Below are 26,708 nucleotides of genomic sequence, written 5' to 3'. Positions count from 1 at the left end.
TTCGAGACCAGACTGGCTAACATGGTGAAACCTCATCTCTAGAAAAAATAAAAAGAATATTAGCTAGGTGTAGTGGTGTACACCTGTAGTCCCAGCCAAGTGGGAGGTCCCCTTGACCCGGAAGAATCACTTGAGCCCAGCAGGTCAAGGCTGCAGTGAGCTGTGATCGCATTACTGCATTCTGGCCTGAGCAACAGAGTGAGACCCTGTCTCAATTAAAACAAAACAACAACAAAAAATCTTAAGTGAAACAACTCAGAAACAGTCAAATACACATGTTCTTACTTATAAGTAGAAGCTAAATAATGTGTACACGTGGACAAAGAGTAGGGAATGGCAGACCATGGAGACTGGGAGGGGTAGATGATAAGAAAATTATTTAATGGATACAATATATATTACTCAGGTGATAGTGACACTAAAATCCCAGAGTTCACCACTATGCAATATATGTAACAAAATTGCACCTGTACCCCTTAAATTTATATAAATTAAAAAAGAAAAAACATAAGTCTCCAACCAGCAATTTCAATCCAAAAACTCAAAATCAAATTACACTCTTCCTCCACACCAGAAAGCATGCAGTGCCAGAATTTGACACCTTGAGGCATGAAGATCTGAGATCCGAATCTTCAGGGAAAACTGGGCCCTGAGAGTAGCTTCTTTGGCTATGGAATTGACGGAGAACATTTACTCTAGGAAACTCTGAGACTTGCCCTCAAAACCACTACGAACATCTCACACAGATAGGCGACCTTAAAAAAAACTTGTTTCCACAATCCTACCAAAGCAATGCATGAGTGATGTCAAGAATTAGGCTGGTCTGTTATTTCTTAGCTTCGTTCATTCATCAAGCCCTCTAATTAACGTTCTAGAGACAGAAAGGCAAACAAGAAGACATAAAGTAAATGTCCTCAGTAAGAAATCCAAGAAGGCTGAACTTTGAGAAAGGTAACAATTTGAGAATGAGTCAGTGGTTTTCAAACTTTTTTTAAGCTTCATACTCTCATTTAAAGAATCTAACTTCAACTCCTGAAGATATAAGTTATAAAATTATGCTGTTTTCAAAGTGAAATAAGCAAAACATAAAATGACAAATATTACACAATTCCACTTATATAACACAGAAATAAAACAGAGGTTACCAAAGGCAGAAGGAGGATGTGGCGGGGAGTTATTGTTAAATGGGTACAGAGTTTCAGTTTGTGAGGACTAAAAGTTCTACTAGAGAGGCAGAGTGGTTGTCTTAGCACATTTGCATTGCTCTAAAGGAACACCTAATTAAGGCTGGTTAATTTACAAAGAAAAGAGTGTTATTTGGCTCATGGTTCTGCAGTCTGTACCAGAAGCATGGCACCAGCATCTGCTTCTGATGAGGGCCTCAGGATGCTTCTACTCATGGCAGTAGGTTGAAGGGTAGCTGGCATATGCAGAGATCACATGGCAAGACAGGAAGCAAAAGAGGGCAATGGGGAGGTGCCAGGCTCTTTTTAACAACCATCCCTCGTGGGAACTCATAGAGAGAACTAACTGTCTCAATGATGGGACCAAGCCATCATGAGAGATCTGCCCCCATGACTCAAACACCGCCCACCTCTAATACTGGGGGGACATGAGATTTTAGGTAGACAAACATCAAAACGACAGCAGTGGTGATGGCTGCACAACAATGTGAGTATATTTAATGTCACTGAATCATACACTTAAAAATGATTAAGGTGGGGGTGGCTCACGCCTGTAATGCCAGCACTTGGGGAGGCTGAGGCAAGAGGGCTGCTTAAGGCCAGGGAATCTGAGACCAGCGTGGGCAACATAGAAAGATCTTGTCTCTACAAAAAAATGTTTTCAACTTTTTTAATGGTTAAAATGGTAATTTTATGCTATGAATATTTTACTACAATTTAAAAAAAAAAAAAGTGCTGTTCTGATCAAAGCAAAAGTGATAGGCTGGAAGATACCCAGTGATACAAATGTCTAGCTGGGCCAATTCTGGGTAACAGATTGACAGCTAAACTCAGAAACATTTCACTTTACCTTTCTTTTGCCAACCAATCCCTTAAGCCCAATCACCTACCCAAACAGCTTTAGCTAATGATTTCTGTGCCTTGACATGTGGCCTAATATACTCATCACCTGCCATCAGGATTATCTTCCCAAAGCACAGACCAAATGGCCACTGCCCTCCTCAAACAACCCTCAGTAGTGCCCCAGCCTGAAGAATCTTTCAGATTCCCCAGCAAAGCAGTCAAAGTCCTTCTCAGTCTGGCCCCCAACAGACCCTTAGCCTCACTCCCCACTTTCTCCACAAACCTGAGACCCTCCAGCCACACTGGAGGACCCCTCGCCGAGACACTGCTTGTATCTCTATGCCACAAGTGGCAAATCAGTGGCCTGGGGTCTGGATATGGCCTGCAGGTGTTTTGTTTGGCCTGGATGGTGTTTTTAAAACAGCTTCCATATAAAAACCTGTACTTCTAACTGTATGTCTACATAGGATCCACAGTTCCACATAACATACACCCAGGACAGAATGCACTCCACCACCCCCACCACTCCCAATTTCCAACACCAAGGCACTCCTGCTCATGTGCACCACCACCTGCCTGCCTGAGTTTGTGCTGCTTGCTCTTTATTTTCCTCATGTCATTCCCTCCATTTAGAAGGCCCCTGGCCCCATCCTGCACTCATCCTGATGGAATGCTCTACAGGCTCCGTGGACCTCTCGGGGATACCCCAGGGAGGGGTTGCCAGGCACTCAGCCTGAGGACCTTTACTCTCTTCAACATCAGAGCTTGGTTTTTACGTTTCTTCTCATACCCCTCAGTTAGCACCTAATATTAAATGCCTTGTCCTACTAGTTCTCATTATATATATACTGTGGATAAACCCAAAGGCTTTGCCCTCTTTGTCTCCCAGTATCCTACTGGAAAAACATGTTGCTGGTGATGATGATGAGATAAGCTGCCAATCTAGAACAATATTCTTCCTCCTCCATATATTGCCTTTCCCTTATAAATAACAAGCATATTTTCTCCAGATTCACATCTGAATTATTAGCTTATGAACTGTAGGACAGTTACAGAAAGGTAACTGCAGGAAAGTAGCATCAAACAAGGATGCAGCAATTCCAATAATTACTTAAGCTCCTCGAAGACTTCTCTAATACAGGCTTTTAACCAACCCCCACCCCTAATCCTCCCATCAGCACAGAACCCTATGACAGTGGCCTGGGAGAAGGCTTGGCCCAGCTGGCCTCAGAGGTCAGGAGTGGTGAAAAGGAAGACTGTCAGCCCAGGAGAGAGAGGATCCAGGACTTGCCTGGGTTGTGAAGTCCTCAGAATTGTAAGTGCCCACGTACTGTCGGGAAAGAAAAACAGAATTTGGGGGAGAAATGGTAGGCTGGGGCCTGAGAAAGGCCACTCCAAACTTTACAGGAGGGCTCACCTAGCTCTGTGTTGCAGGAAAAAAACGAGCAGAGACCAGGCTCCAAGAAATCATCTATCTCCATCTATGCCTGGAGGTACATGTGAACACTCACTGAGGTACTGCCACCTTCTCTCTCTTTCCAACAAACGGTGTGCCCTAGCTGAGCATAATAAGAAAGGGAGTTCTGATATAGGCACTGTCTGATACAGGCAGAGGAAGGAGGAAATATTTTGTGTGGTATGTATGTGATATCTCTGTTGTCACAGAGCTTCAATTTCAAAAACCTCAAAGGAGTTGTGGCCAGTTTTAGATACTCAGGGACTACACTGGTTGAGTAGGAAAGATGAGGACTCAGGTTACCAAGCCCACTCCACCCACTGGGCTCAGCTACTGCACTCATGTTATTCTGCAAATGAAGAAAAACCTTGATGTCTGCCCCAGCGTGGAAAAAAGGCCAAACTTGGCGACCCGATGACCCAGTCCCAAATCTGGCTTTGCATCAGAATCATCAAAAATCAGTTTGGGGAGTTAGCTAATACCCACTAATACACTCCATCTTCACAGATTCTGATTCAGTAGGTTTAAAATAAGAGCCTGGAATCACAAGCAGTTCTTAACAACAACAAAAACAAAAAAACCATAAGGAGGCCCAGGCATCAAGAAGAAACAGAGGCAACAGGGGACTGCACAGCCATGAATGGGAAGTAGCATGAGACACAGAAGCCCCTGATCTGATGAGTGTCCTCTCTCCAAGGTGTTAATGTGGGTGTGGGGGAGGCTACTAATAATCAACTAGTGAACTGGCCTCTAGCCGACCAACTCAGGTGAAAATAAGTGGAAAAACTAATAAAGCAATCCACAAGTCCAGCAAAACTAATTTGTGACTACATTTTAGTTACATGATGGGAGAGTGTGCCCTCTAAAAATCTGTCTGATTCTATACTTTTAAAACTTCTTGTTTGAGTTTTGCTTTTCCTTTAGTTAGTAGTAACGCTGCCTTTAAAATATCTATCTTAGCCAAACTGTAAGAAAAAGAATTGGGCATACGTAAGCCAAGTCCAGGTTTCGATGATTAACCTCTGTCTTATTTATACGACCATTTCAACCTAGCCACTTTTACATACTTTATACTTACAAAAGTTTTGACATACTTCATACTCACAAAAGTTTTAGAGAGTAAAATTCCCAGTTTACAGGCAAGAAAATTGAGGCACGCAAATTTGTATTGATTTGATTTTTATTGTAACATAATCACACGGCGATATACATGACAAATGTGACATCTAATAATCCATAAGTAATCTACAATAAGGACGGAATTCCCCTAATTTCTTAAATGCAGAAGGAGAATTCAAAGTAGAAGCTCTCCTACGTGGTTAAGAAATAGATGGTCTAATCGTGGAAATACTTTAATGGACCAGGCAGGGTCCAGGCTGGTTGAGCAGGAAAGATCAAAGGGTACCTAGGGAGCAGGCAAGAGTAAAAAAAGTATAGAATGTAATCCACATTATAGGAGAGATGTAATCCACATTACATGTGAATTAATAACTTACAAAAGGTTCAAGTAAGATAAAATAATTTCATGCAAATCCTACTCATTTACAATTTGACAATTTGAAATGCTATTTTCCCCTTAATAAATTCATTTAAACACTTTAGTAAACACTTAGTGCCTAGAAAGCACGAGCCCTGTGGAAGATACAGACATGAGTAAGTTCTTGTTCTTATTCTTGAAGACTCAGCAATCTCTGGGAGAGATAAGACAAATACACAAACAACCAGACTTCAAGCAGAATGTTATTCATAAGAAAGATATGGACAAATACTGTTGGGCATCTGTGATTATGAAGGTCAACTATAAATCGTTTCGGAGCTTAAGTAAAACTGCTGGTTAGAAGGTTTCCAGGCAGAATGCAGGGTGTTCGTTTTTTCTGTGAACTATAAAATATATATGTAGTTACTTTTGACAACTACGTTTACCATATTAGGCAAAAGCAAGGATTTCCCAAAGACTGATAAAAAATGTTTCATTCATATCTAAAAAGTGTTTTTAGTTTTAGATCCTCTGAGCTGTTTTATATCACAATAACTCAGTGCAGATGTCACTATTTTGGTTCTTCTGAAAATGAAGGGGGAGGGGAGCAATCATGAGAGAAACACCACCACTCAGGAAAGATAATGTGGAGACGTTTAGTTTTGTGTTGCTAATTCTGGAGATTACTGGCATTCATGATACATGATACCAAGAAAAAAAAATATGTCAAGTTTTCTAAGAAGTTCAATAGAACAGTTTATTTTCTCCTTTTTTTTTTTTTTTTCTTTTTGAGATGGAGTCTCCCTCTTGTCACCCAGGCTGAATGAAGTGCAATGGCACAATCTCGGCTCACTGCAACCTCTGCCTACTGGGTTCAAGTGATTCTCCTGCCTCAGCCTGCCGAGTAGCTGGGATTATAGGCGCCCACCACCACTGCCTGGCTAATTTTTTTGTATTTTTAGTAGCGACAGGGTTTCACCATGTTGGCCAGTCTGGTCTCGAACTCCTGACCTCAGGTGATCCACCCACCTTGGCTTCCCAAAGTGCTGGGATTACAGGCATGAGCCACCGCACCGCACCCAGCCCAGCCCAATTTTCTCCATTTTTATACACTTTTAGCTTTTAAAAAAAAATGATAAAATAAAGCCCTACTGCCGCCATCAGATTTCAATGGCTTCCTACTGTCAAATGCAAAAAAAAAAAAAAAACTAAACAGAGAAAAGCTTAACCATTTTTAATCTATAAAAGATAAGATTAGGTACAATTACTAGCTTTCTTTAAAAAAAAAAAAGAACTTAACAATTTGTAAATGTTTGTTTCTTTCTGCCATTTACAATAGACTGCTGGGGGAGATTTTTTGTTTTGTTTTGTTTTGAAACAGGGTCTTGCTCTGTTGCCCAGGCTGGAGTGCAGTGACACAATCATGGCTCACTGGTACCTTGACTTCCTTGACTCAAGCAATCCTCCCGCCTCAGCCTCCCAAGCAGCTGGGACTACAGGCACACACCACCATGCCTCACTAATTTTTGTAATTTTTGTAGAGACAGGATTTTGCTATGTTGCCCAGGCTTGTCTTGAACTCCTGGGCTCAAACAATCGCCCCACTTCGGCCTCCCAGAGTGCTGGGATTACAGGGATGGGCCATTGTGCCTTGCCCACCACTGGTCTTTTTAAGAAAGATATTCACACCATTGGAGAGGAGAATGCCCACTCCAGCTATATATTAGGCTGTTAAAGTATCAAAGGTGGAATGATGGCTTGAGGGAAAATCATTAAAATGAAAAGGGCTAATGCTACTTTATAAACTAAAAAATAACAATTTAGATTGAGGTTCCCACATATATTTTAAAAAGGTAGGATATTCTAATGAAAAGTCATGAGCTTTGGAGACAGAGGACTGGAGATTTATATTATAGATATAAGCCTGAGCACGTTACTCAAGTTGCCTGAATTTCAATTTGCTTACCAGTAAAAGTCAATCATTTAACACATTTTATTAAGTACCAAGCAATATTCTAGGTATTGGACATACAACAGTGAATAAATCCTTGTCATGATGTTCCAAGCTCTGTGGTGAGAGGTACACAGCAATATACAGGGGGAAAAAAACAACAAATTTTAAAATACAGTATGTCAAACGGTGATGCACATTATAGAGAAAAATAATGCAGGAATGTTTCAAAGCATGGTCAGAGAAGGTCGCAATGGAAAAGAACACTTGGACAAAGACATGAAGGAAATGAGGAATTAAGCCTGTAAACGTCAGCGTTCCTCAAAAAGAAACAGCATGAGCAAAGTCCCTGAGGTAGGACCTGCCTGGCTTTTTGAAGAATAAGAAAGCCAGTACAGCCGATGCAGAATCACAAAAGGGTAGTTGGAAAAATGAGGTCAAGAAAAGGTGGCTAGAGGCAGCTGGGTCAAGGTCCTGTGGAGCAACCAGGCTACTGTAATGGCTGTGGCTTTTCCTCTGAATAAGATTAGAAGCCACTAGAAAGTCTGGAACATCAGAGGTGTTTCACCCATGTATAAGAATAAACATTTACCTCACAGAATTCTTTTAGGAAGACCAAATGCAATATGGAAGGGTCTTAAAACTAGAAAATAATGTACAAATGTGAAACATTATTATATCCCTAACTTTGTACGCGTCATTTTTACATCCGACAACTTTGTCAAATTCTTCTTCGGCACTAAACAGTGGTAAATATTTCACAGGTTTTTTTTCAAGGGAAGAAAAAACACTGGTTTTTCTAAGAGCAACTCTCTCCATTTTTATTATACTATATCTAAGAACATATGAAACTCAGTTTTTTGCTTTTAAATCAAACCATGAAACAAACATTTCAACATGAAATAAAGATGCACAATGTGAAAAACAATCTCGCCCTTATTCAAACGAGCAATGGCAGTCATGAAATGATACGTTCTTATTGAGCGTTTTCCTTTTAACTGCTAGAATGGAAATGGGAGGTTCTAGTGTTAGATAAGAGATTTTGTTATCTTGTTATCACAAGGACCAGCCAAACCAAATTTCATCCTAGTCAAATGTCTCAATTATTGGCATATGTAAAACATATACAGAGCAAATTTTCACTATGAAGTAAAAACAAATGAAGTATGTTGAAAATAGTAAAAATTATTGAACTAGGTAAATGTCTTACGACACTAAACAGCCCATCAAGTCACTGTTTAGAGACAATCACTGCTAACAGCCCTGTTAACTTGTGAGGAAAAACAGTATTCGACTGAAATAACACTGGAAAAGGAAACTCAGGTTATCTCCCCCAAGTTCTAGCCTCTCTTTTGGTCTGCTTCACTTTTTTGTCTTTTTTATTTTACTTCGTCATTTCATAAAACGTGGGATTACCACTACCGCTATATGAAAATAATCCGTATTCCCATCACTAATTTCTACGCTAAACTCCAGTGCCACATTGCCAGTTGTTGACTGGATACTGCCAGCAACAAATAATCCCATTTAACTTTTACTGAGCCCAACAGTTCTAAGCACTCTAACTTTGTGTATAAACGCTCTCCATCTTAAACCACACTCTGAGGACGGTCCTATTATTATCCCCATCTTACACTAGAAAGTTAAATCAGTAGCTCAAAGTAACACATTGAGTAAGAAAAGGAACCAGCACTTGGACCCCAGGCATTTTTGCTCCAGAACCGATGCACTTAATCCCTGCTGCACCGCAACAGTGCTCCAGTTCTGTACCTAAATCCGATACAAAACAAAACTCGTCTACTCTCTCCTAGTTCTTAACAGTCCTACTTCAAGTGGAAAGCAACGTAAATTTCAGTCACCTGGCCTCTCTTCAGCCTCCCACAGGCAGTCAGTCCCTGGGGTAGCCTGGCCTGCCTTCATGCCAAAATTTCTCTGGGCAAAGGGCACAGGGATGGGGCCCGAGGAAAGGCCGCCTCCCGAAGGCGGGGGTGTGTCAGTGCGCTTTCCCCAGGTGCCCACCCGGGGCTGGCATCCTCTCTGCTCTCCGAAAGCAACTTTCGCCGTCCCATCCCGCCCTGCCGCGGGCCTGGGTTGCCCTCTTCCAGCAGCTCCGCACCTCCACCCAATCCACTCCACTCCACCCTCCCCAAACAGCCGACCCTAGTCTCCATATCCGTGTGCCCTCAACTACCAACTGCACCCTTTACCTGCTCCTCTGCTTCCGCCATGGCGCGACCGGAGAATCACATGACAGACCCGGAAATGAGAGGAAACCAGACCCTGGGCCCGGGGCCTTCTGGGAAATGTAGTTTTAGCTTCATCTGAGCCTGGAAATCTCTTCTAGGGGACGGACCTCTTGGGGCTCATTTCCGCTGCCAATTCTCCAAACTCAATGGAGTTCTGCTTTGAAGAATCTGAACATAACTATTGCTAATACTATAGCTTATTTTATTGTTGTTCTTGTTTCTGTCGTTATTCTAGTGTTTATTAAGGACTTACTATGTCACGCCCTGGGTTTATAGCTTTGCATAAATTAGCTCATTTAATCCTCGCAGCAATCCCTACTATCATCACCATTTATAGGGGAGAATACCGTAGCTCAGAGGTCATGCAGCTATTAAGAAGCAGAACTAGTAACAGAATTCAGCCCTGTCTGATGCCAAAGTCTCTGTGATTGCCAAATGCTGCTTACTCTAAAAGTGTTCTTGTCCTTTTTTTTCTCTCTCTCTCTCTTTTTTAAGTACATTCAGTGAATATAAAGCAGTCTTTGCAGTGGAGAGCCAGAGAAAATTTATACGCCAACAAATAATATTATTATTTTTGCTTGCTACTTTAAGTTGTCTTCTCCTGTCATATGAACATTGATTTTCATATGAAAAGAATCTCTGTTGTTTAATAAATTAATTGTTAAACTTTTGTTGAGGATATTCAATAGGTAAATGTTCAAGTGGAGACACAATATGAAGTTGTCCTTGGTCAAAATCTGCACAACCACTGTATTAATTCCAGCCTTCAGAATGACTGATCCTCTCTCCATGTTTCTGAACATTATGAATTTTGCTTCTTAATTCTCAGGAATCTGCAGCACCTTATCCAAAGACAGACATTTAAAAATTTCCATTCACCGGAGTAGCTGGTGACCAGTAGAGGGCATCGCAAATGGCAGCATGTAGTGGTTGCCTCAGTACATTTTTGACTCCCTGTGCCTCATTGAGTCTGACCCAGTAGGAAGTCATGGACTCAGTATTCTGTCTGTAGCTTGCTCAACCCATGATTCCTCAATGGCCCAGAAGCCAAGGTGACATCATCTCTGAGACACCTGTCTTCTCCCCAGGGCCTAAACAGCATTACCTCCATCTTCTTCCTCCAAGCCTTGCTAGGGTTCCTCTTCCAGTGGGCTAATCACTCAGCCGACAGGATAGACCATCCTGGGGCATTTAAATGTCTATAAGCAGCCAGGTGTAGTGACTTTCACCTGTAATCCCAGCACTTTGGGAGGCCAAGGCAGTCAGATTTCATGAGCTCAAGAGTTTGAGACCATCCTGGACAACATGGCAAAACCCTGTCTCTGCAAAAAATACCAAAAATTAGTCGGGCATAATGGTGTGTGCCTGTAGTCCCAGCTACTCAGGAGGCTGAGGTGGGGGTTAAGGCTGCAGTGAGCCTTGATGGTGCCACTCCAGCCTGGGCAATGAAGTGAGACCCTATCTGAAAAAAAAAAAAAAGAAAAAGAAAAAAGAAATCCATAAGCAATCACCCAATGACCTAAGTATAAACCTAGGGCAAGTATAAACCTAACCCAAGAGTTTCTGAAATATCTTGCAAAGCAGTCCAGGGTCAAACATTGCTCATGGTGAACTCCAGATCCCAGAAAGACTTTAATACAGACCAAAGAGACCGTGGAAGCTCTCAGTCCAGTATCCACGGGAAAGAGAGATAAAATGAGATCTTCTACTTTTCTGATTTTCCTCACAAACTCTAATTTTCTCTTTCCCATTATGAGTGACAGCCACCCATAAACCTCTAGGACTACAGCATCTCCAACTTGGCAATCTCCTCTTCTATGGTGAACAGATGAGATTGCGATGAAGAGGTGAGGAAAACAGAGGATTATTGCCACTGTCTTACCCACAAGGCCATTTTTGTTTTATGGTTCCATTTTATTTCAGTGAGAAGTCAAGCCGCCCAAGCAAGCAAAGCTGAAGGCCATTCACTCTGGGCCTTCCTGGCCTTTCTACTTTTCTGGAATGAGAATGTTTATTCTCTTTCTCTTTCTCAAAAAGGGTGTTATGGGTCTTATTAAAGATATAGCCAAAGTTTACAGATTTTTCTCTGCTCATTTAACCATAGAAACTCTCAATTCCCCAAGTTTGTTCCGCATTCAGTATACTCTGTTGATTACAATAAAATATTATCAGCCTCTTTCCTTTTGGAGAGACTGGAAAAGGGAAGAGACACAGGTATGGAAAGCTGGATTAGAGGAAGAAACCTACTATGAACTAGCAGGTTCATGCTGGGCCAGTGGACAGGATGAAATTCACATGTGAACTCCAAACCCCGTTTTCTCATGTGAAGTGAGAGTTTGAGACTCTCTTATCTAGGTGGTCTTGTACTCTCCAACTGCTCTAAGTGTAGTCCAAAGACTACCTAGGAGCTTGTTAAAAATGAAGAATTTAGGGCCCTTTGAGAGACTTGTTTAACCACAATCTGGATTTTAATAATATCCCTCAGTCATATGCATATACTTTAAAGTTTGAGGAGTACTCAGCCTAACAGTCACTGAATCTGTGTCAAATCACCTGCTTTTTTTCTTGCACATAATCAGTCCACCCTCTCCCAGCTTCAAGATATGGAGGTAAAGGGCTGGGCGCAGTGACTCACGCCTGTAACCCCAGCACTTTGGGAGGCCAAGGCAGGTGGATCCCCTGAGGTCAAGAGATTGAGACCATCCTGGTCAACATAGTGAAACCCCCTCTCTACCAAAAATACAAAAATCAGCCGGTCATGGTGGCGCACTCCTGTAGTCCCAGCTACTTGGGAGGCTGAGGCAGGAGAATCGCTCGAACCCGGGAGGCAGAGGTTGCAGTGAGCCCACGCCACTACACTCCAGCCTGGTGATAGAGGAAGACTCTGTCTCAAACAAACAAACAAACAAATAAAGCAAAACAAAACAAAAAATATATGGAGGTAAAAGTAAGATTCAACTTCTCATTCTCAGTCTATAGGACCTAAAATTGTTAATAGACTTCGGAAAACAGACCTAAGACCTTATATTTGTAGAGTGGCTCACTGATTTCAAGGATCTGTATCATGTGCTTGTTTCGTAGGTCTGAAACAGTTTACTAACTCAAATTATAGCCATTTTATTCATGACAATAGCGTTATTTCATTGCTTAAACAATATGAATGGCTTCTATATTTTCCATTATTAAATAGCATTTACAAATTCAGGAAACTTGAAAAATCAGCAGAGTGGAAAGAGAGAGTTAAAATAATCCACTCTTATGCCCTCGCTAATTAGGGGATGTGTTGTAGATTATTTTCCCAATCTTCAGCTTCCATTCCGTCTTAGATTGCTACCTTTCTCAATCTAAAAGTCTGACAGCTAACGACAAGCAAATTTACACCACATTACACTACTAACTCCAAGCTATAATCTTAGCCTTTACTTAATTAACTGTACCAAATAGCTAAAAGAATATTGATGATATCTTTAGCAAATTTGGACTGCCTCAGCTTATTTTGCAATTTAGTTTTTCCAAAACTGTACCCACTGAAACCTGTTACCTTCTAATATCCTAAATGTCATTTTAAGACATAGCTTATTGGAAATTTCCCTGAGCAACCACATTAGATTTTTTTAAATTACATTTTTCTAATTACAAAAGCACTATGTGTTCATGATAGATAACTGGAAAAATACAATAAATTATAAAATAAAATTCTAAAACCACTCATGATTTCTCCACCTAGATTATGATTGTTTGATATATGCCTTTCTTTTTTCTTCTCTTCTTCCTCTCTCTCTCTTCCTCCTTTCCCTTCTCTCTTTCTCTCTCTGTATTTATTTAAAAACTTTTTCCAGCAAAGATCACATTACCAAGTTTTGTCATTTACTTTTTTACTTAGTCATATTTCAAAATTGTTTCCCAATAACATTGCAAAATATTCTTCTAAAACGTGATTTTAATAAAACATGATTTTGCCTTATAATTCCATCCTATGAAAAGTAATGTATATAATCATTATATTTTGTTGCATACTTTAAGTACATCTAATTAACATGCCTGTGCATAATTTTAGAAAATGCTGTAATACAAGATGGTATCAACTGTAGAAATAACAACCATTCAAGTGAGAAATGCCATTGAGGATTTATTCAGAGCTTGCTATAGAAAGGGAGTCAGCCACCAGCACTTGCGCTGTGGCAGAGACTCAAAGACAGGCACAAGAGTGGAAAGTTGGAAAAAGGGAAGGCTTCAGGTTGGCCCTGGTTGAAGGCTGTTGGCATGAGAAAGCTGCAGGTGGGCTAACTAGAAGTGGGGCAACCTACGTAATTGGTTAGGGGTGGATATTTGGTCTTCTCTGGTTGGCGTTAGCTGGAAGTGGGGGTAAAAATTAAGGAAGTTGTTAACTACCAACAAAGTCCTGGTCATTTTAGGCTGATTGTTTCAGAGGTTACAGTTAAGGTTCCTGGATTGTTACTAGAGATGGCAGTTTGACTGTCAGGCTAGATTCCTGGGTTGTCTATTGTAGACAATGGCTTGGTTTCCTGGACAATTGCTGCAGCTTGCTCCAGACTGTGTGTCTGGGTTCTATTTTAATATATGGTCTGGCCATTGTCCCTTTATATATTCAATCTCTCACAATTTATTCTCCCTTAAGCTATATATGAGAGCTCTAAACCCTCCTACCATCAAACATTAGATATTATCATTTCTTACACATTTTGTCAGTTTAGCTGGGGAAAATCGTATTAATATTTTAATTTTTGTTTTAACTTATATTTCTTTGATTTCTGATGAGTCGATGTTTTTCATAAATTTACTGGCCATTTTCAACTTTCTTCTATCCTTTCTACTCTTGTTCTTTACCCATCTTTTGTGGGAAAGTTGATCTTTTCCCTATTTGGCTTGTAAAAGAAGTGTTCAGTGGGTATTTGATTATTTGGTTTTGAAGCTAAGAGGAGTCTGGTGCTTGAGATAAATAATCTGAGATCTTCAACATATATTAGGTTGACACAAAAGTAATTGCAGCTTTTGCCATTACTTTTAATTGATATTTGAGGCATAGTATTGTGTAGTATTACAACCTAAGAGAGAATCTTTGGAAATATACAGATTTGAGGGAACATTGAAGGGGTAAAGTTTAGACTCACTGTGGTGGTTCTCATGCTAGATTCTTGTGAAATTAGTGTGCCTTGATTTGCATCAAGGGGTTTTATTGGTAAAATCAAATAGTCACTTTATTTTCCCAATTCATAGAAAGAAATCAATTGATTAATGGGTAAAATATTTTATTTAGGGTTTTCACATATGCTTTCTTGAAATCTTTGATTTTTTGCTCTTGTTTAGCTATAAAGAAGCACTGAGACATAAAAATACATAAAAATAGTAAACAAATCCCAACAAAAAAAAATCAGAAAGAAACTATAAAGCTTGCTTTGACAACGTCTTACTTTTAAACATGTACCAGGCACCTAGCACAGTGTATGTGCATAATAGGGTCACTATAATTATTTGTTGACTGAATCAATTAATTAATTGAACATCTTTCCATTCATGGTGCTTTCTTGAGAACGAGACTATTTGGTGCCCTGCCACCTGAGTACGTTTCAGACATGTTCTATGAGAAAATAAAAAGATACTGAAGATTTAGAGCAGCGAAATGATATAAAGAAAGTGGTGTCTGGGAAGTTTAAGTCAGTCATTTTGTGAGAGTTTGAAGGTGGGAGTGATCAAATCAGTTGGAAGATCAGAAATGACTTCGAGCAGCACACCAAGTGTTCCTTAAAGGATAGGTAAGAGGCTGATGGTAAGAGGAAAGGGAAAATATTCCATGTAAAGGGAACAGTATCAGATAGGCTGGGCACAGTAGTTCACGCCTGTAATCCCAGCACTTTGGGAGGCCGAGGCAGGCAGATCACGAGGTCAGGAGATCGAGACCATTGTGGCTAACACGGTGAAACCCAGTCTCTACTACAAAAATACAAAAAATTAGTCAGGCGTGGTGGCAGGAGCCTATAGCCCCAGCTACTCGGGAGGCTGAGGTATGAGAATGGCGTGAACCTGGGAGGCAGGGCTTGCGGTGAGCTGAGATTGCGCCACTGCCCTCCAGCCTGAGTGAGAGAGTGAGACTCTGTCTCGGGAAAAAAAAAAAAAAAAGAAGAAGAAGAGACATAAAAATGTGGAATAGCATCCAAAGAGTCAGATACAAGACCAATTAGGTAGGATGATGCTAGAGTCTGTCGATATAAATTTGTGTTTAATTCCATAGGCAGTTGTAGCAGAGACTGTTAAATGCCTGCCTAATATTCATTCACTTCTACTTTATTAGTAAAACAACTAAAATATTAGGGGCAACAATATGTTTAAATAAAAGACATTTCCTGGTCTCCATCACGGTTAGGCGTGGCTATCCGATTAAGTTCTGGTCAATGACATACAAGTGGAAATGTTATGTGTGCCTTTCAGGGAAGTCTATTAAAGGGGAACAGACATCTGGGGATACCCCTTTCACCATTTCTGCTATTAGATTCTCCAGCAACCATACAGGTCCCACAAGTGACCCAGAGGATGAAAACCAAGTTCTAAGGATGAAGCAGAAAGATAGGAGAAGCCTGAGTCCCTGATGACTGAAGCCAACATGCCCCTCTAAACTGCCTGCCTCCAAACTAATTTTTTGTTTTTGTTTTTTTTAAAACAGGATTGTACTCCTGTCACCTGGGCTGGGGTCCAGCAGCAGGGTCTTGGCTCACTGCAACCTCCACCTACCCACTCAAGTGATTCTCCTGCCTTAGCCTCCTGAGTAGCTGGGATTACAGGCGCATGCCACCACACCTGGCTAATTTTTGTATTTTTAGTAGAGACGCGGTTTCACCATGTTACTCAGGCTGGTCTCAAACTCCTGAGCTCAGGTGATCCACCTGCCTTGGCCTCCCAGAGTGCTGGGATTACAGGTGTGAGCCACTGTACCCGGCCTCCAAACTCATTTTGAATAAAATAATAATTCCTTGTGTTATTGTAGCTTGCCTATCACAAGCAGATAGACTTAACCCTAACTGATACAGTGGTGGGGAGCCATTGAGGAGTTTTGAGAATAGAAATGACTCAGCCAAAAGACATCACCTACTGCACCTGAGGAAATTATTATTATTCTACTTGACCACCTGACACAGGAGAAAGGGAGCGATCGCATGCTCACGTGTGTGAGAAGAGCAAACTTTCAGATTATAAAAGTTTTGGAATCTTGGGACATAGGACAAGAACAGTACTGCCAGGGTACCAATTTGCATTTGTTTTTTTCTAGTTCATTGTGATATTTGAGAGCTTGAGAATCAGATCAGGATTCAAATTTTGTGTGTGCCATTTATAATAAATCTAGGACAAGTTAACTTTTCCAAAGTCCAGTATTCTTAGCTGTTAAATGGACTAAAAGTACCTTCCAATCAGAGTTGTTGCAAAAAATGAATGAGAAAATGTACATCAAGGTCCTCGCCAAAGGCTGGGGCCTAGTTGTATTTATCACTGTTGTACTGCTATTTTGTTTCCTGCACTTCACTATACACATAAGGAACACTGCAGTCTCCTCTTCACATTCCATTTTTCATGATCCTCATTTAGAGGTACAGGACCACTCTCAAGTCTTACTCATTTTCATAAAAGGAAGAAAAGAAATTTGGGGGAATGTGCAGAGTCCCCCTTTACTCAATCTCTCAAGAGATCTCTTATAGATACAGAAAGAGTGTGGCCCAAAAATGTTAGCTTCTGTACAATTACAGAGAATATGGACTTGTATCTTACTCATAGTGAGGTTAGAAAATGCTACCAGTTACCCTTTTCTATGCAATTTCCCATAAGTGATCATCCTTCTAAGTATGCGTGCTATCATAAGCAATATATTTGGTCTTTATCTCTGGTTCCTGGCACAGAGCGCTTAAAATCCTTCAGAATTTCCCGAGTGATAGGAGTATATTTTGTTATTGAATCCCTTTTTATTACACTTGAGTTTATACTAATGAGGTGACTTAGGGTGGGGCCCCTATATAGCAGCAAGATGGGACTGGTCACTAGAAAGACCAATTGATTATAGGGCTGGAACTTCTAGTCCCCCAGGGAGGGGGTGGGGAAAACTGGAGATTAAGTTCTATAAAAACTCTTAAAATGAGATTTGATGAGTTTCCAATTTGGTGAACACATCCACGCAGTGGGAGCATGGAGTACCCCATGTGGATGGAAGCTGCTGTGCCCTGTACCCTTCCAGATCTTGCCTGTGTACCTCTTCTTCTGGCTGTTCATTTGTATCCTTTATAATAAATTGGTAAATGTAAGTAAAGTGTCTTCCTGAGTTCTGTGAGTCATTCTAACAAGTTATGGAACTTTAGGAGGGGTTCATAGGAAGCTCCCATTTATATCTGGTTGGCCCGAAACACAGGAGGCCCAGGACTTGCAACTTACATTTGAAGCAGGGGGCAGTTTTGTGGGACTGAGCTCTTAAGCTGTAGGGTCTGTGCTAACGCTGGGTGGTTAGTATCAGAATTGAATTAAGTTGTTGAACACCTAGCTGGTGTCCAGTGAGTTCGAGAGTTGATTGTAGGTATTGGAAAACACTCCAGAGTATGTTAATACTTCACATTTACAGATGTCTAGATGGGAAGTATTAGAAATTAATGGAGAAGGTTAATGCTTTTTAAATAGAAAGAGGCAATATATAAATGGTCTATCCAATATTATTCAGTAATGAACGAGAGTGAGAAGAGACCCTAGGAAGAATTTGGTCTCTATATTCGTTGCAGTATTTTGAGGGATATTTTTCCAGATTTTTTTTCCCACAGATATATATATACAAGGGCTACCTCTGTGTGTTTTAAACATAGTTTGAATCACACTCTAGAGTTCTGTGGCATTTTTAAAAAACATATTGCCCGGACGTGGTGACTCACGCCTGTAATCCCAGCACTTTGGGAGGCTGAGGCGTGCAGATCACAAGGTCAGGAGATTAAGACCATCCTGGCTAACATGGTGAAACCCTGACTCTACTAAAAATACAAAAAAAAAAAAAAAAATTGGCCGGGCATGGTGGCGGGTGCCTGTAGTCCCAGCTACTTGGGAGGCTGAGGCAGGAGAATGGTGTGAACCCAGGAGACGGAGCTTGCACTGAGCTGAGATCTTGCCACTGCACTCCAAACTGGGTGGCAGAGTGAGACTCCATCTCAAAAAAAAAGCCAACCAACCGACCAACCAACCAAACAAACAAAAACTTATTAATACATCAACAATGCAATTTCTCATAATATAGAGCTACATAATTACTTATGCTTATATAATCTTCCATGGAGTTGATTTCTGTAATTTATATGACCAATCCTCCTCTACTTTTCAATATTTAGGTTGCTTTCTAGTTTTCACCATTATAAACTGTATTGTGATGAACATTGCATCTTGTGCATATCTCCAAATTATAAATATTTTCTTGTAAAAATGTGTAGAAATGTAGTAGCTTAGTCACTGAAACATTTGAAGTTCTCTTAAAAGTTCTTTGGAAATATCAGGAAATTCTTTAAAAAAAAAGAAAAAAAGAAAAAACCCTTCAGGGCTGGGCATAGTGGTTCACACCCGTAATCCCAGCACTTCAGAAGGCAGAAGTGGGTGGATCACCTGAGTTCAGGACTTCGAGACCAACGCAACACGATGAAACCCCATCTCTACTAAAATACAAAAAATTAGCCAGGCATGGTGGCACACACCTGTAATCTCAGCTACTTGGGAGGCTGGGCAGGAGAATCGCTTGAACCCGGGAGGCAGAGGTTGCAGTAAACTGAGATTGCATCACTGCACTCCAGCCTGGCTGACAGAGTGAGACCCTATCTCAAAAACAAAAACAAAAACAAAAACAAAATCTTCTTCAATACTCTAATGTGGTGATTTTGAATAATGCAGGAAATATTTTATTCATCCTTTGGATTACTATTATATGTTTACTAAAAGAATATTTCAAAGACCATCTGTTTGAGTTTTCCCCAGACATAGAATGCTTATGTGCAATCCACTTACTGCACTTCTTTCATATTTTTGACAGAAAAGCACAAAACTAATTTTTTAACTTGAAGCATGAATTCAATCTACTCAGTATCCAGATGTTTAGCTGTTCCAGAAAAGTGTATTATTTCATAGAAAATCTTTCATTTTCAATCAAAATTTTGAAACAAAATACTTAAACACATCCTGCCATTGGATCCAAATATCATTTGTGAAACAAGATCCATTTTTCAGCAAGAGTCCAATTTCAAGGTACGTTTGTGGCACAAGAGCCTTCTTCTAACATAAAGACATGAAAAATTGAAAAAGAAGAGGAACAGAAGAAAAGAGGAAGAAGAAGAAGGGTTTGCTGCACTAAGTGAAAGCAATGGCAGTCACCAATTGTGTTCCGAAATTTAACACAACCAGTATGCTAATGGATTAAATCTTAATACTTACATTTTTGTAGAAACAGTAATTGTACCTTATTTCTGACCCAGAAAGCTTTTTAATCCATAATACAGTTGAATCTATACATGATATGAGAAATAGTACAAACTATTGCCATTGCAGTACCAGTAATAATAAAATAAAATAAATACCCTATAATGTCCATTTCATAGTTTTGTACTTACCTGAACATTAGTTTACAAAGAAAACCAAACTTAATCACCATAGTTTTATGTTTTATATTTTATTGTGTTTCTGCTGTACTCCATTCATTTATATAAACTATGTTGGACTGTGACAACCTGGGGTCTTATCCAGCACTGATGGCATTCTTATCATAGAAAAACAACCTTAGTTGCAAGCCCCTGACTCAGAAATTAGGTTTTGGCTTTTTTTTTTCCCACTTAGAACTGCATGCGATGCCAAGGTTATCACCTTTAGATTGTTGCCTTAAGGAGAAAATGACTTTAATCATTAATAGGGAAGACTTGTCCCCTCAAGAAGGGAGCATACCCAGGAGAACCCAAGAAAGAAGAACATCACTGTTAGACTCCTGGGTGATATTTCTAACTGGTTTGACAACTGCTGGAGAAAAATACTGACATGGCAGTACGAGAACCCAAGGCCTAACATCACCAGCTGATGTATCATGAACTTCTTCTCTGACACATAAATGACTGGAAAGTACTGGAGAAACTCCCCCACCTTTACCCCAATGCCCACTCCCTCCGAAGGCCATTGGAAATGCTCTTCCTTTGATGCCTTTCCCTCATACTGCTTCCTGTAGATCCTGTGTTCCACTCTTGCTGTTCTCACAAGCTCGTTCCTACTCCTTCTCCATTACCCTGCTCTAGAGACACCCTCCCATCTTGTCATTGTGCTTCAGTACCTGTCATTGGTGCAGATAAGTGAAAAGAAGGATGGGGAAAGGCCTTTTTGATAGGATTGGGTGTGGAGTAAGAAAGTCATGGGCTTTCATCAGCTGATATAGATGATGGACCTCTCTTTTCTCCTGTTTTTTTCCATCCGGGGTCTGTTTATTGCAGCTGAGAAGGCCTAATGTTGCAGAAGTCCTATTCTAATCATTTATGATATATTGTAATGACCGTCTATTGGACTGTCTGTCCAGCACCCATTCTTTGGGACTTGTCTCCCTACTACCCTATGCCCCCAGCCCACCACCCACAAGGTACCTGCAAAGGCTTTCCACTTCCTAGATATCGTTTCTTGATCTTCATCCCTTCTCTGAGATTTTTGGAATTAAGACTGAAAAAGGTCAAACTATTTCCTGATGCTTGGGCTCTATAAGCTATCCCAGGAACCTTTTTGTTCAAACAAGTTCAAATTCATTTTCTGATGCTAACTGTCAGAGGCCTAACTGACGTGTTCACACACACATACACATGCACACACATACATGTTGGCTTTCTTCTCCAAGCAATTTTTATATCCTCTCTTCCCTGCCCTTTGCTTTAGTTAAGTGGGCTTCGGTAACCAGGGAAACAGTCTTGGTTTCCAGCCCTAAGAGATTAAGGAAAGGTATCTTACAAAAGACAGAAACAGGCTGAGTGCGGTGGCTCATGACTATAATCCTAGCACCTTGGGAGACGGAGGCAGGCAGATCACTTGCGCTCAGGAGTTTGAGACTAGCCTGGGCGACATGGTGAAACCCCATCTCTACAAAAAATAAAAAACAAAATTAGCTGGGTGTGGTGGTGCATGCCTGTAGTCTCAGCTACTTGTTGGGGGAAGCTGAGGCAGGAGAATCAATTTCTTGAACCCAGGAGGTCGAGGCTGTGGTGAGTTGAGAGCGTGCCATTGCACTCCAACCTGGGTGACAAAGTGAGACCCTGTCTCAAAAAAAAAAAAAAGAAAAAAGAAAAAAAAGAATAGACAGCAACAGGGCTTAATTCCTTGCTCATTGGATGATGCGTAGAATTGCCACTACCATCTACCCTTGCCACATTTCTTCAGTTGCATGTGGCACTGACAAAGGCTAGGACTTTGCCATTGTTCCAATTCTAGCTGAATTCCAGCCAGCAACTGACTTGACAATGCCTTCTTTGCAAGATTTGGATGGACAATCACAGATCAGCCAGATTCAGGGTCAGGCGCCATTTTGAAGTTCAGTTTCAAGTTAGGAAAAACTGTAATACTGAACTCCTCAAAGATATTGGCTCAAGTATCTGGTTTAAGGAGTAGGTCAGCAGAGGACTGGCCTTGGGTTCCCACTCCTTGTTGGAGGTGGGATCACTATGAAGCAGAGAATGTTGAGAAAAACCCTGAGGCCAACCAGCCAGCCAACCAAAACCCTAGCTGCAATGCCCTGGGAGTATTGCTAATACAATAAGTGTTCTTTGAGTTAAAAGAAATTTCCTCACGTTTAAGTGGCATGTGGTTGGGAGATAAGGTTCTTGCTTTTTAATAGAAAGGAATCCAAGGAAATCTATTGAAAATCCAAGACTTGAAGATGACTTTCTGCAATACAACCTTTCTGAAATAAGGCACAGTCTATTCTCAGAGCATTAAATTTCTTCTTCTTTTGAGTTCCCATTTTGTAATGGTTGGTTCTTTTCTACTAACAAACAAATAAATTACAGATTTTTCTCTTTCTAGTGACCTAAAATGTTGCTAAGTTTACACTGTGGTCCACAATTTACAAATACTATCTAAGACTCTTATGCTAAACTGCAGGATTGAAGAAAATATTCAGACTTCAATAGTGATACTCTTTGCAGACTTGGTGTAATTTCAGTGTAATTTTGTATCCGGGAAAGGATTTATTGGTAACAGTTACAAGCTGTGCTCCAAATGCCACATTGCTGGAAATGGCTGGAAGATCAATGCCTTTAGAACATCTACAAACCCAAAAAGTCTTTTCATCCTACAATAATGGCTCTTTTCTGTGTTTGCACATATTAAATTCTATGAATTAAGCTAGCCTCATTGAACCTCTTAGAAATCATGTCAGAGTCTAGGCACAGTGGCTCATGCCTGTAATCCCAGCAATTTGGGAGGTCTAGTTGGGCAGATCACAAGGTCAAGAGATCAAGACCAGCCTGGCCAACACGGTGAAACCCTGTCTCTAATAAAAATACAAAAATTAACTGGGTGTGGTGACGCACGCTTGTAGTCCCAGCTACTCAGGAGGCTGAGGCAGGAGAATAGCTTGAACCCAGGAGGCAGAGGTTGCAGCACTGCACTCCTGCCTGGCGATAGAGCAAGTCAAAAAAAAGAAAAGAAAAGAAAAGAAAAGAAAAGAAAATTATGTCAGAGTGACTCCCAATTCCACTGTCAAGATCTGTGCTATCTTGTGGATATCATGTATTTCAACCAGAAAGTCTTCTCTCAGCTTTAAATAGGATAAGGATTCTTTGCCAAGCAAAGAATCTTTGGCTCCTTGCTTGACATCGCCCCCAACTTAGGTGTCAGGGAGCTATCCTTTACTCTGAGCATTCATGTGCACTAAAGCTGGTGGCATGTAGTTAATATTGCCATTGTAAAGTCTGTTTAAATGTTTTTTTTCACTGGTTATAGCAGGAAGGCTTCTGGGAAGAATTATTTCGCCTATGCAAAAGATTATATGGGGCAACTGTTTTTCCTGGAGGTTCCATGATTTTATTTTTGGGACCTTTACTGGATTCTTTCATTTATGAAATGTGTCCAACATCCTGATTTCCCTTTCAGAAATGCTAATAATACGTTATTACTATGTAATTTGTTTTGAAGATTTTTCAAAAGGCATGTTTTCTCCTACTCATTTACACAGATGGTATTCATTTATTTAACAATTAGCATCTACTAAGGGTAAACACATGAATGCAAAGATTGAGAGACAGTTCAACTAAACATACAGTGTAAGAATATTCACTAAATTCACAGAGACTCAAATTGATTGCTGTCATTGATTATTGTATATTTTTCTCTTCTCTCCTTTTTGAGGATGGATCCCAAACTGAATTCATTATCCATTCTTTAAAATCTTCTCTTGAGTTTCTTTTCTTCATGACTGGCAGCACCTACATGCCCAAGTCAGAAAGGTGTGAGTCTTCTCAGATGCATCTCCTTCATATATACTCCCAAATCCAAATACGTCACCAAGCTCTGTTAATTTCACCTGTTAACTTGTCGCTCTGTAGCTTTCCCTCCATTCTCATATCTTTCCTAGTTCAATGCACTATCGACCCTCATCTAAACTATTATAACGACCTCTTAACTGGTCTCTCCATCCCCATTCCTCTTCGTTGTTTATTCATGCTGCATCTAGAGTGACGTTTTAGAAAAGATATTTGATTGTAAACTTCTCTGCCTACAATCTTTCACTGAGTCTTCATTGCTCTTAGGTTAAAATACAGTTGATTTATATTCACTACCTCTCCAGCCTCATATGCCACCACTCTTTCTGCCACTCTCTTCTCCAGCCACACAGAATCACTTGGTGTGCCCTAAGTGTCCCACTATCTCTAATTTCTGAGGGTTTGCTTTATCTAAAAGAATCTCACTGTCCCCTCTCCGCCATCCCACTCCATACTTGATTGATAAAGCCTCAGGCTTCAGAACTGTCATTCATTATTGCCTTAATAATGGCAATAAAGCTTACCTATTAAATCAAAATGAAAACAGACAAATGAATCTACTTCAAACTAAAAACTTCCTGCAAGACAAAGGAAACAGTAAACAGCTTGAAGATATAACCTGCAGAATGGGAGAAAATGTTTGCAAACTATTTATCTGATAAGGGATTAATATCCAGAATATACAAGGAACTAAAACCACTGAACAGTAAAATAAATAATCACATTAAAAAGTGGGCTAAGGACATGAATAGATATTTCTCTAAAGAAGACATATAAATGGGCAACAGTTACATGAAAAAATGCTCAGTGTTACTAATCATCAGGGAAATACAAATCAAAACTACAATGCAGTATTATCTCACCCCAGTTACAAATACTATTATCAAAAAGACAAAAAGTAAATGATGGCAAGAATGCAGAGAAAATGGAACTCACACATTGTTGGTGGGAACATAAGTTAGTGTAGCCATTACGGAAAACAGAATGGACGTTTTTCAAAAAACTGAAACTAGAACTACCATACAATTCAGCAACTCCACTGCTGGATATTTATCCAAAGGAAAGAAAATCAGTATATCAAAGGGATACCTGCACTGTCATGCAGCACTATTCATAATTGCCAAGATAGGGAATCATTCATAGCTTGTGTATCTAAGTGTTCATTAATGGATGAAATGGTAACAAAATGTGGTAGATATACTCAATGAAATAGCATTCAGTCATAAAAAAATGAAATTCTGTCCTTTGCAGCAACATGGATGGAACTGGAGGACATTATGTTAAGTGAAATAAGCCAGGCACAGAAAGACAAATGTCACATGTTCTTACTCATGTGTGGGCACTAAAAAAGTTGATCTGATGAAGGTAGAGAGAAGAAATGATGGTTCTCAGAGTCTGGGATGAGTATACGGTGGGGATGAAAAGAGTTTGCTTAATGGAAACAAACATACAGCTATATAGAAGAAGTAAGTTCCAGTGTTCAACAGCATAGTAGATGACTAGTTAACAATGATTTATTGTATTTTTCAAAAGAGCTAGAAGAGAAGAGTTGAAATGTTCCCAGCACAAAGAAATGATACACATCTGAGGTGATGGATATCCTAAATATCCTGATTTGATCATTACACATTGTATGTGTATATTGAAATATCACATGTACTTTATGAACATGTACAATTATTATGTATCAACAACAAATTGCCTATGAATCTCTTCTAAAGGAACTATACTTTTCACTTTTGGTTTGTATTTGCAGTGAATTCCCTAAGATTTTAGGCAGTTCAAGCTGCCAGTGTATCTATACCTGGTGACAATGAGACTATAACATTTTTTTGCAAACATAGGATGATCTTTCTGTCTTTGGAAAGGAATCAGGATCCCAAAAAGCTAGAGCTCTTTTAAGCCACTGGGGTATTATTCCATAAACATGTGATGATTTAACTCTGAGTTGAGCAAGTTGCTTTCTATGACTAATATTGCCTGTAATAACTTTTCCTGCTTCCAGGCTACCATTTGACAATGAAAACAGCTTAATATTTTACTATATATCTTCCATCAGTAAGTTATAGATAACTTAAACAAATAACTTAGCCCTCAAAACAATTCTGACTCTTGGAACAATTTTTCTTGGATCTTTGCAAATTGTTGACCTGCTTTGTGAAAGACATTCAACTCTGATGCTGCTTTCCCTACAGTTGTTTTAAAGTGTTTTTTGTTTGTTTGTTTGTTTGTTTTTAGAGACAGGGTCTCACTATGTTGCCCAAGCTGGAGTGTACTGGTGTGATCATAGCTCACTGCAGCCTTAAACTCCTGGGCTCAACCCATCCTCCAGCATCAGCCTCCTAAGTAGCTATGACTATAGGCAGGCACCACTGTGCCCAGACTCTTACAGTCATTTGATAGAGTACGCTACTTACGTTGTTCTACAACCCCTTATATGAACTGCCTTTGAGGTTCTATTTTCTGAATTTACGGTGCCAATCTCAGAACATTCAAACTATACGCCCTTATTGTTAGGTCCCTAGGACTTTTTGTTCTATTGTTTTCATGGCCAAACTCTTTAGAAAACAAACTGGCATATAATCATTAAATATGTAGAACAAATTTGGATTCTTAACAGAAGACGTTAGTCACTCCAAGTGCTAAGTAGAATTAATTTTATCCTCCAAAAAATTAAGAGTATTTGAAAGTCTTACTGGTAGGTAGATCGTCTCAGTGTATCTTAAAGGTTTTTGTTTGTTTCGTTTTTACCTACTGCACCCCACAGTAAGTAATTTGTTCTATATCATAACCTAGATATTGATATGTATATTCAAAGAGTATACACACACAGAGAGACATAATTGAAACAAAATATCCATGAAATAATACTTACATTTAGTATAAGTGATGCAAACTGACATTGCTGATTTTTAAAATTCTATTCTGTTCTATATTACCCTACAATATTCTAGTCACTATTCATTAAGTTGATTTCATAATCTGTAATTGGGCAACAATCTGCAATTTGAAAAGTACTGGATCATGTTTTTTAA

General features: G+C 39.9%; 1 protein-coding gene across 1 annotated transcript in view; it reads right to left on the bottom strand.

Moving 5' to 3' along the window:
- The window catches only part of VPS41 (VPS41 subunit of HOPS complex), a 185,044-nt gene extending 175,856 nt beyond the window's left edge, over window positions 1-9,188 (bottom strand). Inside the window, exon 1 of the mRNA XM_007981558.3 lies at window positions 9,119-9,188. Coding sequence (XP_007979749.2) covers window positions 9,119-9,139 — 21 coding nt within the window. The 5' untranslated portion in view covers window positions 9,140-9,188. The remainder of the gene's footprint in view (window positions 1-9,118) is intronic.
- Between the last annotated feature and the right edge of the window lie 17,520 nt (window positions 9,189-26,708).

The sequence above is a fragment of the Chlorocebus sabaeus genome, chromosome 21, assembly GCF_047675955.1.
Source record: "Chlorocebus sabaeus isolate Y175 chromosome 21, mChlSab1.0.hap1, whole genome shotgun sequence".
NCBI lineage: Eukaryota > Metazoa > Chordata > Mammalia > Primates > Cercopithecidae > Chlorocebus > Chlorocebus sabaeus.
The sequence above is the reverse complement of the archived record's forward strand: the minus strand, read 5'-3'. Positions and strand labels throughout refer to the sequence as shown.